Below are 18,183 nucleotides of genomic sequence, written 5' to 3' on the forward strand. Positions count from 1 at the left end.
ACATAAGCAATCGATTTTTTGATCGCACTGTGGACGCGCAAAACCGATTTTATAACATCGGTTTTGTAATATCGGTTTAAACTACTTCGAAATAATCGTGCAGTGTAGACGTACCCTAAGTCTCAGCTCAGCTTCTCCCAACTCACACAGGGCACATGGCCTTCTGCAAAGCAGCTGCCCTGACTGCTTGCCCTCATGGAGTCTGACCCAAGCAACAGGGAATTTATTGGAGCAGACCCAAAACTACCACACTCTATTCCAGAAGCTTCTGGATGTGGAGTGCCTAGCAACAATAACCCAGACATAACTCACCCCTACCTCCCCCCAAAGGGTCTCTTAAAGAGATATCTCCCTATTAGGCTTATGGATTACACATGCACATGTATGGATGCTGCCTGTATACTGATGCACATTAGTTTCTGACTTCTGTGATGCAGCAGCTAAGCATGGATTTTTCAGGTAATTTTGCTGTTGTCTTGATGTATGTCAAAGGGTTATTATCGGTTTTTAGAGTGAACTTGGCCCCATAGAGGTAGTCATGGAATCGCTCTGTGATGGTCCATTTCAATGCCAGGAACTCCACTTGATGACCAGGGTAGTTTCTCTCAAGTGGTGTGAGACCTCGACTTGCTAACGCTACCAGTCGGAGTTTGCCCTCACGCTCTTGATAAAGGACAGCGCCTAAACCGGTGTAGCTTGCATCGACATGAAGTTCATATGGCTGGGTGGGATCAGCGTACACCAAAACAGGTGCTTGAGTGAGCTGTTGAATGATTTTATGGAAAGCTTCTTCACACTCAGCAGTCCACTACTTTCCAAAAGGTGCACCCACATTAAAGTATTGATGGGAGGTGGGTTCCCCTTCTTCTTATTTGTGGGGGGGTATCCCTTGGTGAGCTCTGTGAGTGCATGTACAATGTGCGAAAAATTCTTTATGAACCTGCAGTAATAGCCACAGAATTCCCAGAAACAACTGTAATTCCTTGAGAGTCGCAGTCCTCGGCCACGTGGTTACCGCCTTCACCTTCTCTAGGTCTGTAGCTATACCATCTGCAGACACTATGTGTCCCACGTATTGCACGGATGTCTGGCAGAAGATGCACTTGTCTAAGAATAACTTGAGGCCAGCCTGTTCCAAACGATTCAGGACTTTGCACAGCTGAGTCTCGTGTTCTTCTAAAGTGTGCCCAAACACTACAGTGTCATCCTAGTACACCATAGCCTCCGACGAAGTGGGTATTCACCCACGAAAGCTCATGCTCCAAAACGTCTGTTAGTCTATAAGGTGCCACAGGACTCTTTGCTGCAAGTACACCAGACACTCTAACAGGTGCATGTCCCCTATCACTCGCTCCATGAGTCACTGAAACATGGCTGGAGCTCCAGATACTCCCTGGGGCATGTGATTAAATTGGTAAAACCTTAAGGGGGAGATGAATGCTGTCTTCTCTGGGTCCTCTAGTGCCATGGGCATTTGATACTATCCACTGCAGAGGTCAAGGACAGAGAACCGGCAGCTACCATTCAGGCTATCCAAGGTGTCATCCACCCGGAAACGACCCTGATGTTCACCCAGTGTTTTATGTATCCAAAATGCATTGCATGTCTATTTTAGATTGTAAGCCCCTGGGAGCAGTGACCATAGCTTCCTTTCTCTCCTGTAGTACACAAAATATACTGCCAGCATTCAGTAAATAATCATAAATAATGGGTCAGTGGAGCACTTTGGGTCTATGGTGAGACGAGGAGGAAATTTTACCAGTCACTTATTACTCAAGCAACTCCTAGCAGCTGGTCTGATTTTGGAATAGCATTGGTCTTGACCTCATCAAGAAAGTCATTTGCTTCCCCTCTCTAATTTAGTAAGACACTTGTAATCACAAGTGTTTGGCGAGAACAGAAAAGTAATAACCCCTAGAAGGTTGGCATTTTTCAAACTACCAACTAAAACAATGGCTAAGAGGTTGTATAAATATGTCTGCAGAGAATTAACAAGGTAAGTGCTGAGACTGTTGCAAAGGCAATGTATTCAGCCTTTAAAGGAGGAAGACTCTTGCATTATTCTCTGTAAGTGCTGTTTATCTGACTGTCCTTGCCATAAGAGCATGTTGTGGACTATCTGAAACTTCAGTCTGTGTATTTATACTTTGGCAAGGAGCAGCCTGCAATGCTCTCTACTATTCATCTTCACACCAAAGAAATATTGATGAGCTCCCTCAGAAAATGTGCATAAACATTGGAATGTTGTAAATCCCTCAAGTAGACACTGCATACCAACTCTATCACCAACAATCGGCACGTACCCTAATTGAATGGGTCAGGTAGGAACAATAATATCACCAGGATGTGAAGCCTTTCCAAATCTCCAAATAGACTGAGCCCTGGTCTACACTATGAGTTTAGCTCGAATTTAGCAGCGTTAGATCAATTTGACCCTGCACCCCGTCCACATGATAAAGCTGTTATTTTCGATTTAAACGGCTGTTAAAATTGATTTTGGTACTCCTCCCCCGATGAGGGCATTAGCTCTGAAATTGACCTTGCCGGGTCAAATTTGGGATAGTGTGGTCACAATTTGATCGTATTGACTTGCCGGGGCTATCCCAGAGTGCTCCATTGTGACCACTCTGGACAACGCTCTCAATTCTGATGCACTGGCCAGATAGACAGGAAAAGGCCTGTGAACTTTTGAATCTCATTTCCTGTTTGGCCAGCGTGGCAATCTCCAGGTGAGTGCAAATCTCATCAGCAAAAGCGACCGTGATGAAGTCCCAGAATCGCAAAAGACCTCCAGCATGGACCGAACAGGAGGTACGGGATCTGATCACTGTATGGGGAGACGAATCTGTGCTCTCAGAACTCTGTTCCAAAAGATGAAATGTCCAAACATTTGAAAAAATCTCAAAGGGCATGAAGGACAGAGGCTATAACAGGGACTTGCAGCAGTGCCGCATGAAACTTAAGGAGATGAGGCAAGCCTACCAAAAAACCAGAGAGGCAAACGGCTGCTCCGGGTCAGAACCCCAAACATGCTGCTTCTATGATGAGCTGCATGCTATTCTAGGTGGTGCAGCCACCACTACCCCACCCATGTGCTTTGACTCCATCAGTGGAGTAGCACGCAACATGGATGTGGGTTTTGGGGACAAGGAGGAGGAGGAGGTTGAAGACAGCTTACAGCAAGGAAGTGGAGAAACCGTTTTCCCTGACAGCCAGGAACTCTTTCTCACCCTGGACCTGGAGTCAGTACCCCCAAAACCCACCTAAGGCTGCCTTCCAGACCCGCCAGGTGGAGAAGGGACCTCTGGTGAGTGTACATTTGTAAATATTATACATGGTTTAAAAGCAAGTGTATTTAATGATTAATATGCCCTGGCATTCGCAGCCAGTACAGCTACTGGAAAAGTCTGTTAACGTGTCTGGGGATGGAGCAGAAATCCTCCAGGGACATCTCCATAAAGCTCTTCTGGACGTACTCCCAAAGCCTTTGCAAAAGGTTTCTGGGGAGGGCAGCCTTATTCCATCCTCCATGGTAGGACACTTTACCACGCCAGGCCAGTAGCACATTGTCTGGAATCGTTGCATAACAAAGTATGGCAGCGTATGGTTCCGGTGTTTGCTGGCATTCAAACAGCAAACATTCTTTATCTCTCTGTGTTATCCTCAAGAGAGTAATAGCATTCCTGGTCACCTGGTTGAAATAGGGTGATTTTATTAAGGGGATATTCAGAGGTGCCCATTTCTGCTAGGCTGTTTGCCTGTGGCTGAACAGAAATGTTCTCAGTGGGGGAGGGGTGAAGCGATCATCCCAGAGAATTGGGTGTGGGTGGGGGGAGGTTAGTTGGGTTTGTGCTGCACATTAACCCAAAAACCGCAGCCCCTCCTCCTTTTAAATGGCCAACCCAATGGCTGCTTGGTATGGGAAATGAGGATACTGCTGTTTGAAACGATTCCCACATGTTATGAAGGTTAAAGATAGGATGACCAGACAGCAAATGTGAAAAATCGGGAAAAAGGGTGGGGGGTAATAGGAGCCTATATTAGAAAAAGACCCAAAAATTGGGACTGTCCCTATAAAATTGGGACATCTGGTCACCCTAGTTAAAGAAGCCAAAAGACTGTGTCTTACCATGGCTGCCTGCAAGCCAAATTCTGTTGCCCGGCCCTGTGTGAAAGATCTCTCACACCAAACCGGCATACCCTCAATAAGAGGCAAATGCGATCTTGTACCGAAAGCACATGTGCTATATAATGTTAACAGCAAGCTTTACCGTGAAAGAGTCTACCCATTGTTCTCTAAAATGTGTCTTTTTAACTACCAATCTCCCATTTTTTTCCTCCACCAGCTGAAAATGTTTGAACACTCACACTATCTTCTCCTTCCCAGAGACCAGCGAAGATTAGAAGGTGAAAAAAATGCACTTGCAATGAAATGTTCTCTGAGCTCATGCAGTCCTCCCACACTGAAAGAGCCTAGCAGAATGTGTGGAGGCAGACAGTGTCGGAGTCCAGGAAAGCACAATATGAACGTGAGGACAGGTGGCGGACTGAAGATTATAAGTGGTAGGCTCAAGGTGATAGGTGGCGTCAGCTTGGTGACAGAAGGCAAGAGGCAATTATGAGGCTACTAGAGGAACAAACTGATATGCTCTGGTGTATGGTTGAGGTTCAGGAAAAGCAGTTTGAGCACAGACCGCAGCTACAGCCCCTGTGTAACCAACCGCCCTCCTCCCCAAGTTCCATAGCCTCCTCACCCAGATGCCCAATAATGCGGTGGGGGAGCCTCAGGGCACCCAACCACTCCACCCCAGAGGACTGCCCAAGCAACAGAAAGCTGGCATTAAATAAGTTTTAAAGTGTGGTGTGGCCTTGTCCTTCCCTCCTCCCCCATCCCACCTGGTCCTTCCCTCTTCCCCCACCCCTCCCAGGCTACCTTGGCAGTTATCCTCCTATTTGTGTGATGAATTAATAAAGAATGCATGAATGTGAAGCAACAATGACTTTATTGCCTCTGCAAGTGGTGATCGAAGGTGGGAGGGGAGGGTGGTTAGCTTACAGGGAAGTAGAGTGAACCGAGGGGGAAGGGGGTCATCAAGTAGAAACAAACAGAACCTTCACACCGTAGCCTGGCCAGTCATGAAACTGATTTTCAAAGCTTCTCTGATGTGCACCACGCCCTCCTGTACTCTGCTAACTGCCCTGGTGTCTGGCTGTGCGTAATCAGAGGCCAGGCGATTTGCCTCAACCTCCCACTCGTCCATAAACATCTCCCCCTTACTCTCACAGATATTGTGGAGTCCACAGCAAGCAGTAATAAAAATGGGAATATTGGTTTTGCTGAGGTCTGAGCGAGTCAGTAAACTGCGCCAGCGTGCTTTTAAACATCCAAATGCACATTCTACCACTATTCTGCACTTGCTCAGTCTATAGTTGAACAGCTCCTGACTACTGTCCAGGCTGCCCATGTATGGCTTCATGAGCCATGGCATTAAGAGGAAGGCTGGGTCCCCAAGGATAACTATAGGCATTTCAACATCCCCAACGGTTATTTTCTGGTCTGGAAAGAAAGCCCTTTGCTGCAGCTTTTGAAACAGACCAGAGTTCCTGAAGATGCGAGCGTCATGTACCTTTCCCAGCCATCCCAAGTTGATGTTGGTGAAACATCCCTTCTGATCCACCAGTGCTTGCAGCACCATTAAAAAGTACTCCTTTCATTTTATGTACTAGCTGGCTTGGTGCTCCGCTGCCAAGATAGAGATATGGGTTCCATCTATCGCCCCACCACAATTAGGGAATCCCATTGCAGCAAAGCCATCCACTATGACTTGCACATTTCCCAGAGTCACTACCCTTGATAGCAGCAGCTCTTTGATTGCGTTCGCTACTTGAATCACAGCAGCCCCCACAGTAGATTTGCCCATTCCGAATTGATTCCCGACTGACCAATAACTGTCTGGCGTTGCAAGCTTCCACAGGGCTATTGCCACTTGCTTGTGAACTGTGAGGGCTGCTCTCATCTTGGTATTCTTGTGCTTCAGAGCAGGAGAAAGAAAGTCACAAAGGTCCATGGAAGTGCCCTTATGCATGCAAAAGTTTCACAGCCACTGGGAATCATCCCAGACATGTAACACTATGTGGTCCCACCAGTCTGTGTTTGTTTCCTGAGCCCAGAACTGGCATTCCATAGCCTGAACCTGCCCCATTAACACCATGATGTCCACATTGCCGGGGCCTGTACTTTGAGAGAAGTCTGTGTCCATGTCCTTATCGCTCTTGTCACCATGCTGACGGCGCTTCCTCGCCTGGCTTTGCTTTTGCAGGTTCTGCATATACTGCAGGATAATGAGCGTGGTGTTCACAGTGCTCATAATTGCAGCAATTTGATTGTCTGCTGTTGCTCTGACTGAGGGAGGGGCAACTGGTGACATGGCTTAGAGGGTTGGCTTACACGGTTGTCACACAGAATGGCCCCCTCAGGGACTGAACTCACAACCTTGGGCCAATGCTCAAGCCACTGAGCTAGCCCTCCTCCCACTATTCACGGAGGGAAGGAGTGGGGAGCAAATGAATACAAAACAACTCTGGTCTCTTTATTGTTTTGATCCACTCCATCTCTCTTATATATCTTAGGCTGGCAGCAGACATGCCATTGGTGCAGTACGACTGCTGGCCATCGTCATCTCCTGGCTGCTTGCCAGAAGATGGTGCAGTATGACTGCTGGCCATCATCGTCTCCCATTTATGTCCAGGCGCCCCTGGCTGACCTCACCGAGACCAGCCAGGAGCACACATATCTCCTCAGGCGCCCCCAACCGACCTCACCGAGGTCGACTAAAAGAGCACCTAGGAGACAATAATGATGGTTACCAATTGTAGTGCACCATCTGCTGCCAAAAAGCAATGAGCTGCTGCTGTGTAGCAATGGAGTACCATGTCTGGCAGCACCCAGGAGACATATGGTGACGGTGAGCTGAGCGGGCTCCATGCTTGCCATGATATGTCATCTGCACAGGTAACCAAGGAAAAAAGGCGAGAAATGATTTATTGCCATTGCTTTCACGGAGGAAGGAGGGAGACCTGACGACATTTACCCAGATCCACCCACGATAATGTTTTTGCTGCATTGGGAGCTCAACCCAGAATTCCAATGGGCAGCAGAGACTGCGGGAACTGTGGAATAGCTACCCACAATGCAATGCTCCGGAAGTCTATGCTAGCCTCGGTACTGTGGACACACTCTGCCGAGTTAATGCTTTTAATGGTCTTAAGTGGGGACATACACAATCAGCTGTATAAAAATCAATTTCTAAAAAAAAAATCAACTTCTCAAAATTCGACCAAATTTCATAGTGTAGACATACCCTGAGAATCTAACAGCATTGCATTTCTGTATTTTGGACAATATAGCCTTCACAGAGACTGCTTTCATTAATTTTGGTTCACCTGACAGCTCTAAAAAGGATTTGTAGGTAACTCCGATGAAAAGAAATGTCAAAAAGTCAAAAACGTTATATGTTACAAGGTCAAACCTGACTGAACAAAATGAATGACTTATTTATGCAGCTTCTTCTTTGCACAGCACTAACTGGGAATCTGTGACATTTATTAAATTTCCTCTTTCCGCTGTATAACACCTGTGTATAAAATTTTGCAGCAGAACTAATAAAGATGTTAATATGTTGCAACCCTAATGCTGAATTTCAAATGTTGCTGGAAATCCAATAATTGTCATGCCAAATCTTGTCATGCCTTTTAATAGCAAATACAATAACTTGAGATTAAAACCCTTTTTCTAAATGCCCCATTTAATTTTACAAACCTGAAATTTTTCATGGAGGTGCCACAATATATTATTAAGGCTTGTACATTTGGTGTTCCTTGTTATAATTGTCCCATAGCAAATAACTTCTCTGTGATGCCATCTATTTGTATTTGTTCACATAGATTTTCTATCAAAGCCTCCCCATAACTATTAGATGTAGTAGAGGCAGGATGATGAGTGGGCCAACCGGGGGACTTGGAGTAAAAAAAACACCTGGTTTTATTCCTGATTCTGCCACTGACTCACTCTTTGGCTGTGGGAAAGTGATTTAGCTCTCTTAGCATCAGTATTTCTATTTGTGAAAGGACACTAATTTTAACAGTAAATTGGACCACATGCGTGCCTAGGTACTGTGGGGAACACTACTTCACTGACAAGAAAATAGATGGGATGATGAAACAGGTCCTTATCTTTTTTATCATCTATGACTACATAATGCTACTTACCCATCTTTATAAAATGCATTAGGATCCTTGGGGCACAAATTAATAATTATTTAAGTCAGAAATGTGTGTTTCTTGTCTACTACTTATCCTTCACTATTGGCACATTCTTTTCATGAGGACAAGAGGAAGCTCTGCTCAGAGAAGTGTAGCTGATCATTTTCGTTTATAAAAGGCAAATCATTAGACCCACTGTATACTAATTTGTTAAAGTATTGTTCCCTCAGAGATCACTCTAAATTGTGAATTAGTTTTCTGACAAAAGCAGAATAGTCCCAGTCATCATCACCATTGCTCTCCTTATGCACAGATATAGATAATCTTCCTGTGCCATTTGTTTTCAATTCCAGTTTTCTATTCTTGTCTAGTTCCAGCAATAGCCATTGTAAGTGTCCTCTTTATAAAACACATCTAAACACAGCATGTGAATTGAGCATGATTTCTGGTGGAGACCTCACTCCACTTGGTGCAGGACTGGGGGAAGTGGCAAAGGTGTCTTCCCTCAATCTTATTCTCAGTGCCTGGAATATGGTTTGAGCAGCCTCAAGGCTGCTCTGACTTGTGCCTTGTTGCCTAATGGCCCCAAGAGGCCATTCCAGCAGCTCAGAATAGTTAGAGGGCAGTGATGCTCCAGTCACACCCCATTTCTTCCATCATACCGAGCTGTGATGGGGATAGCATAGGGGCATTATGCTGGCTGCGACACCAAGAGAATTCTCATCTCCAATGTGCCATTGTTCTGGAACAGCCTTCCAAGGAGAGTAGTGGGGGCAAAAGACATAGCTGGCTTTAAGACTAAGCTTGATAAGTTTATGGAGGGTGCGTATTGCCGGATAGCTTAATTTTGGCAATTGATCTGTTGATTATCAGCAGCGTAAGTATGCCCGTGTTTTGATGGATGTTAGATGGGATGGGATCTGAGTTACTGCAGAGAATTCTTTCACTGAGTGCTTGACTGGTGAGTCTTGCCCACATGCTCAGGTTTAAGCTGATCGCCCATATTTGGGGTAGGGAAGGATTTCCTCCGGGGCAGATTGCAGAGGCCCTGGAGTTTTCGCCTTCGCTCTGCACGTGGGGGCATGGGGTTTTTTTTCCCACTTGCTTGGATTCTCTGCAGCTTGAGGTCTTGCAAACCACAATTTGAACGCCTTCAAATAAACTCAGAATATATAGGCGTTGTTATAGACGTTGGCATGGTAGGTTCTGTGGCCCTGCTTTCGTGCAGGAGGTCCAGACTAGATGATCATTATGGTCCTTCTGCCCTTAAAGTCTCATGAGTCTATGAATCTTTGCTTTACAGACCTACCATTTGTCCCAGCAACAAGTGCATAACAGGATCAGAGTTAATGATGAATCGCGTCGCCTTGCTCTGTTCTCCAGCCCCCATGCTGTGCTAACTGAGCCACATAGCTCTTTCCAGTCAGGCTGTGTGCTCATTTCCAGATTCTCTACAATACTTTCTCAGGCATAACTCCTCGCCACTGAAGATGTGACTGGAGTAGACCTCAAGGTTCAGCCGTAAATTAGTCCAGTTATCTGCGGAAATTTTAGCTAGTGATCATTCTGCAGAGCTCTACTTGTCCAATCACTTTTTATTCAAACTTAGGGACAAATATTGACCTACTTTCCACATACACGCCATATCAGGCAGCCAAGCTGTATGGCTTGGAGGAGGATCTTGCTGACAAATGGCTGTCTACATCTGGTGCCCTGAAACGGACGCAGAATTGCCCTCCCACCGGCCTTCACGACAGCAGCAATGAGAGACATCCCATCCATGGCTTAAGGTCATGTGACACACCGCTATTGCCATGTGTCTTGCACAGTTACCCTGGGTTTTTTCCTAATTTAAATGCAATAGATTGCATAAAGGGAGGCTTTCTGGAGCAGCAACCTATTCACAGTATCAGAGGGGTAGCCTTTATCTGCGATCCTGAAAGCAAAGATCCTGTGGCCACTATAGATCGGGGTAGGCAACCTATGGCACGTGTGCGAAAGGCGTCACACGACCTGATTTTCAGTGGCACTCCAACTGCCCGGGTCCTGCCACAGTCCAGGCGGGACTCTGCATTTAATTTAAATTTAAAGTGAGCTTCTTAAACATTTAACAACCCTTATTTACTTTACATAAACAACAATAGTTTAGGTATATATTATAGACTTATAGAAAGAGACCTTCTAAAAACGTTAAATGTATTACTGGCACACGAAACCTTAAATTAGAGTGAATAAATGAAGACTCGGCACGGCACTTCTGAAAGGTTGCTGACCCCTGTTATAGACTAAGAGACGTATTGGATGCATCCGACGAAGTGGGTATTCACCCACGAAAGCTCATGCTCCAATACGTCTGTTAGTCTATAAGGTGCCACAGGACTCTTTGCTGAACCTATTCACAGTATGAATTCAGTCATTCCTTTTTTGCCCTGAACATGAATTTATGTTTACGTGATTGTGACGAAGTGGGAATGTTCTCAATGTGTTCTTTGAATGCCAAGTGGGGAGTATTGACCTGGGAAGGTTGCAGGGGAGTTTTGCTGGGACTGTCTGCATTGGGAGATGGGAGACTTTCCTTGTGGGAGGATACTTGAGCACATAACATGAGAACCCAGGGTGTTGGAGGCCAGGTAACACCTCTGCCCAGGAAACAGGACATAGGCTGGGGGAGAAGCCACGGGGGGGAGAGGCTGAATGACATGGCTGGAGGGAGTTTCAGTTTGGAGCTGGTTGGGACAATGGAGGGGAGCCCAGATGGGCTCTGGCCTCCCTTCCCCCCCTACCCTGATGGACCTAACTGAGGGGGTCCTGTTGTCTGTACCTGCAAGACCTGACTTGGACTGTGTTCCTGTCATCTAAATAAACCTTATGTTTTACTGGCTGGGTGAGAGTCATGGTGAACAGCAGGAAGCCGGGGGTGTAGGGCTTTGTCTCTCCCCACACTCCACGAAAACACTGAAAATGATGGTGGAGGAGGGAGGGGCATACCAGTGCATGATGGATGATGTGTTGAAAACACCTCTATTATCTTTGGGGACTGTCCCTCTGAAATCTACCAGACTAACTTTATTTATTTTTTTAAATGACGTTTGTGTATGCAGGCATTTGAAGGAAATCATAAATACTGAACGGAAATCTCAGGACCTTGATTTAATTCCTGATATTATTCAAAGAAATGTGACTCTCACCCCGTACATGCTGCATGTTTGTGTGCCCACTGTTCAGACTTCAGATGAAACAATCCCTTTATTTTGACTTTCCTTGTTGATTAATAGATCAAAACTGATTTTTCAAAGATTCCACCCTATAAATCACTGTGATAGTTGGAGATTAAAGTTGATGACCAATGTTATCTTTTATAATGAATGGAAATAAAAGTAGTGAAATGTATTTAGAATATTGATCAGAAGATAGCACTGTGCCAAACACAGTAGCATTGACTGTCTGCTGGCAATAAACTGACTTCTCTCTTCTCTCTGTTTTGCGCAGTCTTGCTAAGCCAATCCTCACTAGAATGAGCACAAAACAAAATGAGTAACTGCTTTTGTACATCAGCATTAAATGGAAAGAAGCTTGGGAAGGAGTCTTCAATGGAGAAGAATGTTGACAAGTGCAAAAATGCCCAATTGGTAAGAGCTGCCTTCTAAACATAGATCAGCCAGGCATGGAAGTGATTTTCTGAAGAGAGATGCAATCATGGATTACACACCAGCTCATTAGAAACTGTCACTGAATACAGCCTTCAGAAGACATGCATGAAAAGTCACATTTAGGGAATAAATTAAAAAGGATGTAGTTGTTGCTAGACAAAACGTATGTAATATGTGCATTGAAAGGGTTTGTAAACTCATTTTTTTTATTCAGCTGAAAAACAAACAGCTTTAAAACCTTTCACAGTAGAGAGAGACAGTTAACTCAAGACTATTTCTGTTCCAGTAGCCAGGAAACTGATAGGACATCAATCTTAAATAAGCATTTATAAATAGACTCTCTGAATGTTTCCATCTCCTAGAGGAAAAAGTATAACTTTTACTGCAGCATTTCTGCACTTTGTTTATTTCACTGTATAATAAATTGGTTAAAAATGTAAAGCTTCTCAATTTTTACTGCATATGTCCTGTGTTTAATTTATGTCTGTAACAAACTTATAACTGAAGAATTATTTCTGACGTATATTGTAGTTCTGTGAAGGCATATATACAATAAGTTTCATCTTTCTGAATGTCATAATGCTGTTGAGTCCCATGCAACATAGACTTGCTCTTATTTAAGGTGGCAAAATAAAACCACTTATTTACAAAAAGAAAAGGGAAGGGGAGAAATTACTTGACACCTGAAATGTAACACACAGCTGCATTTAAGCACTTTTGTATTTTTTCCTGTTCTATGTCATATAATCACTTAATGAAATCCAGTGACCTGTGTTATACAGGAGGTCAGAGAAGATGATCTAATGGTCCCATCTGGCCTTACAATCTATGAATCTGACTAGTAAACACGTACATTTTACAGAACTCTACCTAAAAGCTCTGGGCCAGATTCACTGCTATGCTCTGGCTGCTTTGTGTGGTGTGAAGCAGCTGGAGCACAGCAGTGACTGTGGCCCTTCACATTTTATTTTGCTTATGTGGCATGAGAGGCATATTACCACCAAGTTATTCTGACTTTGGTGCAACATTTGGTTGTTGTTCATAATGTTCCTTGCCAAGCAAACTCATTCTGGAAAGCAATAGAATAGTAAGAGCAGTCTGAAGCCTGGAATGTGAGCAGATAATTATTCTAGAGAGGAGTATTTTAGAAGTGAGCAGCCTTTGTATTATTTCCTGATGCAATTTTAACTTCAAAAGATTTGGAAGGCCACTATGATACTTGCTGGCATTCAGAAAAAGTATCTAGAATAACAATTGATTATTATTACAGGCCCCAAATAACAAATAGCTCTGGAAGAGGTACAGAGATAAAACAGGCTTTTAACTTCTGGTTGTAAATGAGTCACTGCAAAACAAATCTCTTCTGCATCTAAGTGCATGAATCTCAGTTATGCTCCTTTGGCTGAAGACAATGTCTGTGACCAAATTGTCAGTAAATAATGACTAGTTATTAAATAGCAATGTTAGCTGTTTGTCAAGGCACCTATATGGCCCCGATCGCCATAGTAACTGCACACCTAACATATATGCTTGCCAAATAAGTTTACAGATAAATTTGAGTGGGATTTTCAAACACTCTGTCCCTTAGCCCAAGTCTGAATATGTTGTAGACAATGGGAGGTTTCGATTGACTTCAGTGGATGCCGAGCACCAATGCTGAGTGCTTTTGAAAGTCACACCCAAAAGTTGTCATCCAACATAAATCTATTCCTAGTGTCTGTCACCAAACTAAAGAGGAAGGTTATAACTTAAGTGATTTACATGAGTGGGTTTGGAAGCTCATTAAGGCCCCAATTCAGCAAGGTATTTAAGTATGTGAGTAATCCCCCTGAAATCAATGGGACAACTCACATGCTCAAAGTTAGGCACATTTAGGCCTACTTTGCTAAATGGGGTCTTACTATAGCTTGTCGTCATTTATCAGTGCTGGCATATCACAGGCACACTTTATCTCAGAAGTTTGTAAAGAGGTTTACCTGAATGTGCTACAGAATCATTGTAATCATTTGCTCCAGGGATTACATTGTATTCTCGGATTATTGCAGTCATGATATTTTTTCCTGCAATAGAAACTACATTAATTGGGTTTCTCTGTGCCATGCAATTTTGTTACTGCCTACTGAGTTTTGCATCATAGCGATTGTATAACGAAAAAACCCACTTTAGACATACAAATGTTGCAAAAATGTGTCATCACAAGACCTTGTGGTTCTACTATTTCAATTAAAATGTACCATATGTACATAAATAAAGCAAAAAGTTTCAAGGATGAACATCACTAAATGTTAATTAAGTATCAGTAGTATGTTTTTAATCTTTTTAAAGGTGAACACTTTCCCATTCCATTCCATTGTAATGTCAAAAATGTGTGTAATTTTTTTTAAAGTCAACAATCTGTAAAGAAAATTGTTGGAATACCTGACTTTCTGTAAAAAACTAAACTAAAATAAAATGACTACAATAATTTTTGTTACTTTAATATATGCTTAGTATTAAAGTACCTAATAAATGTCAATGATTAATTTTTCTAGCATACTGAAATAGAGCATGCTCATGCTTTTCTCCAGTTCATGTGTGGTAATGATTGCTCATACTGCAATCAGTATCCCCCTTTCTAGACCCTACCCAGGCTCCATCCCTGCAATGTGACGCATAGGGACAAACCCCTGTGCTCATGTGGAGCCCCACTAAAGAAAGTGGTCTCTGGATGGGCACAGGACTGTCCACACCCATCACATTTGCAGGATTGGGCCTGATTTGTTAAATGAGCTTCATTTTCTAATGTTAAACTTGGTTTCATAAGATGCAAAATAATCAGGAGTTGAATACAGTAAAGCCATCTACAAAGCCACCTAGAGGAGCTGGATGCCAAGTGCCCATTAATTTTAATAGATTACTCCTAGGCAAGTTTGTAAAGCTCAACTTAAATATTTTTGTGGAACTGAATAAGGCTCAGAGATCTTTTTTCAATTCCAGTTTATACTTTTGTCACAAATGGTCATTCTGTTACCAGAAACGAACTAACAGTTTGATTTCAGAAACCATCTTATATCATCTCCTTTACATTGGCCTTAAATCAGTGCTGAGCTGGAGCCGGTTCGCACCAGTTTGCAAGAACCAGTTAAGTTTAGAAGCCGGTGTAGAACCAGTTATTAAAGGGGCCGGCAGGTGGGCAAACTCCAGTCCGCGAGCCACATCTGGCCCGTGGGACCGTCCTGTCTGGCCCACCTGAGCTCCCAGCTGGGGAGGCTCCCCCAACCCCTCCCCTGCTTTCCCTGCCCCCTTGCAGAGCCCCAGCATGCTGAGTCGCCTGCGCCAGCACTCTGGGCAGCTCTGCAGCTCCTGCCACTTTGATCAGTATGGTAAGGGGGTGGGGCCGGGGCAGGGTTGGGAGGAGAGGTTGGATAAGGGGCAGGGAGCAGTTGGAGGGGGCGGAAGTTCTGGGGGGAGCAGTCAGGGGATGGGGAATGGAGGGGGTTGGGCAGGTGTGGGAGTTCCAGAGGTCTTTCTGGGTGGTGGTGGATGGGGTTGGGGCAGTTGGGACAGGGAGCGGGGCAAGTTATGTAGGGGGTGGGCTCCCACAGCTATTTAAAGGGCTGGGGTGGTAGAAGCAGGGGAGCCATGGGCCCTTTAAATAGCCCCCAGAGCCCAGGGGTAGCGGGGGGCTCCGTGGGCTATTTAAAGGGCCCAGGGCTCCAGCTGCCTCTGACACCCTGGTCCTTTAAATAGCCATGAGAGCCCTGCTGCTTCGCAGGGCTCCCACGGCTATTTATAGGGCCGGGGTGGTAGAAGCAGGGGAGCCTCAGGCCCTTTAAATAGCCCCTGGAGCCCCAAGCTGCTGCCCCGGTGGGGGGCATTTACCTTACAGGGTGGGCTGGGGCTGGCTCTGACTCAGCCATGCCCCTTCTGCCCTAGGCCCCCGTCCCTTCCAGGGGCCAGAGCTGGCCCCAGCATACTGGTAAGTCACTGGACTTACTTTCACCCCTGGTCTCAGGAGAGGGTGGTCAGGGGATAAGGAGCAGGGGGGGTTGCTAGGTTGCGGGTTCTGAGGGGGACAGTTGGGGGCAGGACATGGGTTAGGATCAGATGGTGGGGGGAGACAGGCACATGGGGCTTGTACTCACCACATGGTTCCCTACCGGGTCTTTGGCAGTGGAGGGGGTCTTCACTCACTCCAGGTGAAGGACCCGCCACTGAAATGCCGCTGAAAACCCAGAGCGAGTGAAGACACACACACCCCGCCCTGCCGCTGAAGTGCTGCCGAGGACCTGATGGGGAATCAGTTATTAAGAGTTTGGGAGCTCATCACTGGTTAAGGTAGCTGCTCTGGGCCTAAGCAGCCCTGCCACATCACACCTGCACAAGCTGGAGGCAGAGCTTAAAAAAGGGAAGCAGAGTAGCTCAGAGTCAGGCAGATAGGGGTTAAGTCACACTACCTCACTGCTGTTTCTCTCCTGCTGCCCGGTGATACTGACCTGACTCAGAGGGGCTGTAAGGAGGGCTGATGACTTTTGAAGGTCAGAAACTTTATATTCAGTTCTTTACCTGTGAGAAAAGGGGACTCTGGTAGAAGTGCTCCAGGGAGGCAGCTGCATAGCATCCCAAGGTACAGGACTTAGCTGCCTCCCACCAGGCCCTAGATTGGAACCTGATGGAGAGGGTGGGCCTGGGCTTCCCTAACGAGGGGACAATGACAGAAGTCTATCTGCCTGAAGATACCAGGGTCCAACCCCTGACCCAGGGGGAACCTGAAGCCCTTACTGATTTATGATGAATTCCACATTATTGGACTCTGTGTGTACCCTGAAAGGGGTGGATCTGCACATGTGAGTTGGACAGAGAACTGAGCTGCTAAAAGGACAGACCACCACAGGGTGGAGGTATAGGGAGAAAGGGGAATGCCTGGGTGAAAGACAACCTGCTACACCCCAGCCTGACCACTAGGCAGCATCTATGCTTAGTACGTGGAGCTAAGATCAATGCGTAGTGTCTTCCCTTTCAGAGGGCCTGAGTGAAGTCATCCAGATTGGAGAAGTTTGGTCCTGATTGCCCTCTGCCTCCGCTCCCTCATGTGTTAAGTAATGGGAAAATACATATGCACATCACAGGATGTGCTAGGAAGCTAAATAAATGACCGCAATGATACTGCAATGTACATTAAGATTCTCAAATGGAAGGTGCTACAGAAAGCAAAGGATTATTATCATGTGGCAGAGTTAAATAGGGTTAGATGGCTGGGTTGCTGTGAGGGCAGATGTTAGAAGAGTTATCAGGCTTTGTTCTAGGTAAATGCCATCAGAAAAAGAGCCATTTTATTCAGTTTAACTGAATACTCACCCATGTTTCAGAGTGAGTGCACATGGAGGATAAGGAATCAAAAATACATAAAGTTGTTAATGGTTTTAAAGGGCTTGTTCTGATTTTTAATTTTATCAGCTAGACATAGTGTGGAAATTCCCTCATTTTTAAGTATTTAAATCCATTTTGAATTAAATACAGTTACAATGGAATCTATGGCACTAGAAAATTCTTCAGAAGCAAGATAATTTAGGCATATGGAAAGCAATCATGGTATGTGTTATATTTACTGTTTTGTGTGTGTTTATGCTGCCATCTAGTGGCAGATGTTTTAATAGGTTTTGTTAATTCAAAATGGTTTCCAGTCCCTATTTTTCTAGCTCCTTTTATAAAAAGATCAGATCAGTAAAAATAATACTTATGTAAGATTACATGCCTCCCACAATATGGATAAACCCCTAGACTAAACTGTCAGTGTATTCATTTGTACTGTGTGTTTACTATAAAAGCCATTTTGAGATGGAAAGAAATTAAACTTAATTTTTATTTGCATTCCTGTAGTGAATAGAAGGCAAGCGTTAAACTGGTGTGGATGAAAGCGTTGTCCATTCAATCGTTGGCCAACACAGTTTAGGTTCATTCACTCAAGAAGGGCTCTTCAGAGACAGTTTTCTGCATTTCTCAGGCAGCAGTGATATTGATTCAGCTTTTCCCCCATCTGACTCTGCACTCTTTCCTGAACCTTATGTTCTCTGATTTAGTTGGGAATTGGTCCTGCTTTGAGCAGGGGGTTGGACTAGATGATCTTCTGGGGTCCCTTCCAACCCTGATATTCTATGATTCTATGATTCTTTGCTGAACACCAGTCAGCTTCTGAGTTGAATTCACAAACTTAGGGTAAAGGCACATCTCCAGGTTCACATTGCTGTCTGGTAACCGTAACAGACACTCCAGAGAGATGCCTGTTATTTCT

At 44.8% G+C, this 18,183-nt stretch overlaps 1 protein-coding gene across 2 annotated transcripts in view; it reads left to right on the plus strand.

Moving 5' to 3' along the window:
• The window catches only part of LHFPL3 (LHFPL tetraspan subfamily member 3), a 459,544-nt gene extending 445,787 nt beyond the window's left edge, over positions 1–13,757 (plus strand). For both annotated transcript variants that reach the window (XM_075064706.1, XM_075064699.1), the window contains one exon: positions 11,752–13,757. Coding sequence is in view for 1 of the 2 variants with exons in the window: in XM_075064699.1 (XP_074920800.1) it covers positions 11,752–11,780 (29 nt within the window). In the remaining variant the exon portion in view is untranslated. The remainder of the gene's footprint in view (positions 1–11,751) is intronic.
• The last annotated feature ends 4,426 nt before the right edge of the window (positions 13,758–18,183 follow it).

The sequence above is a fragment of the Chelonoidis abingdonii genome, chromosome 1 (genome assembly GCF_003597395.2).
Source record: "Chelonoidis abingdonii isolate Lonesome George chromosome 1, CheloAbing_2.0, whole genome shotgun sequence".
NCBI lineage: Eukaryota > Metazoa > Chordata > Testudines > Testudinidae > Chelonoidis > Chelonoidis abingdonii.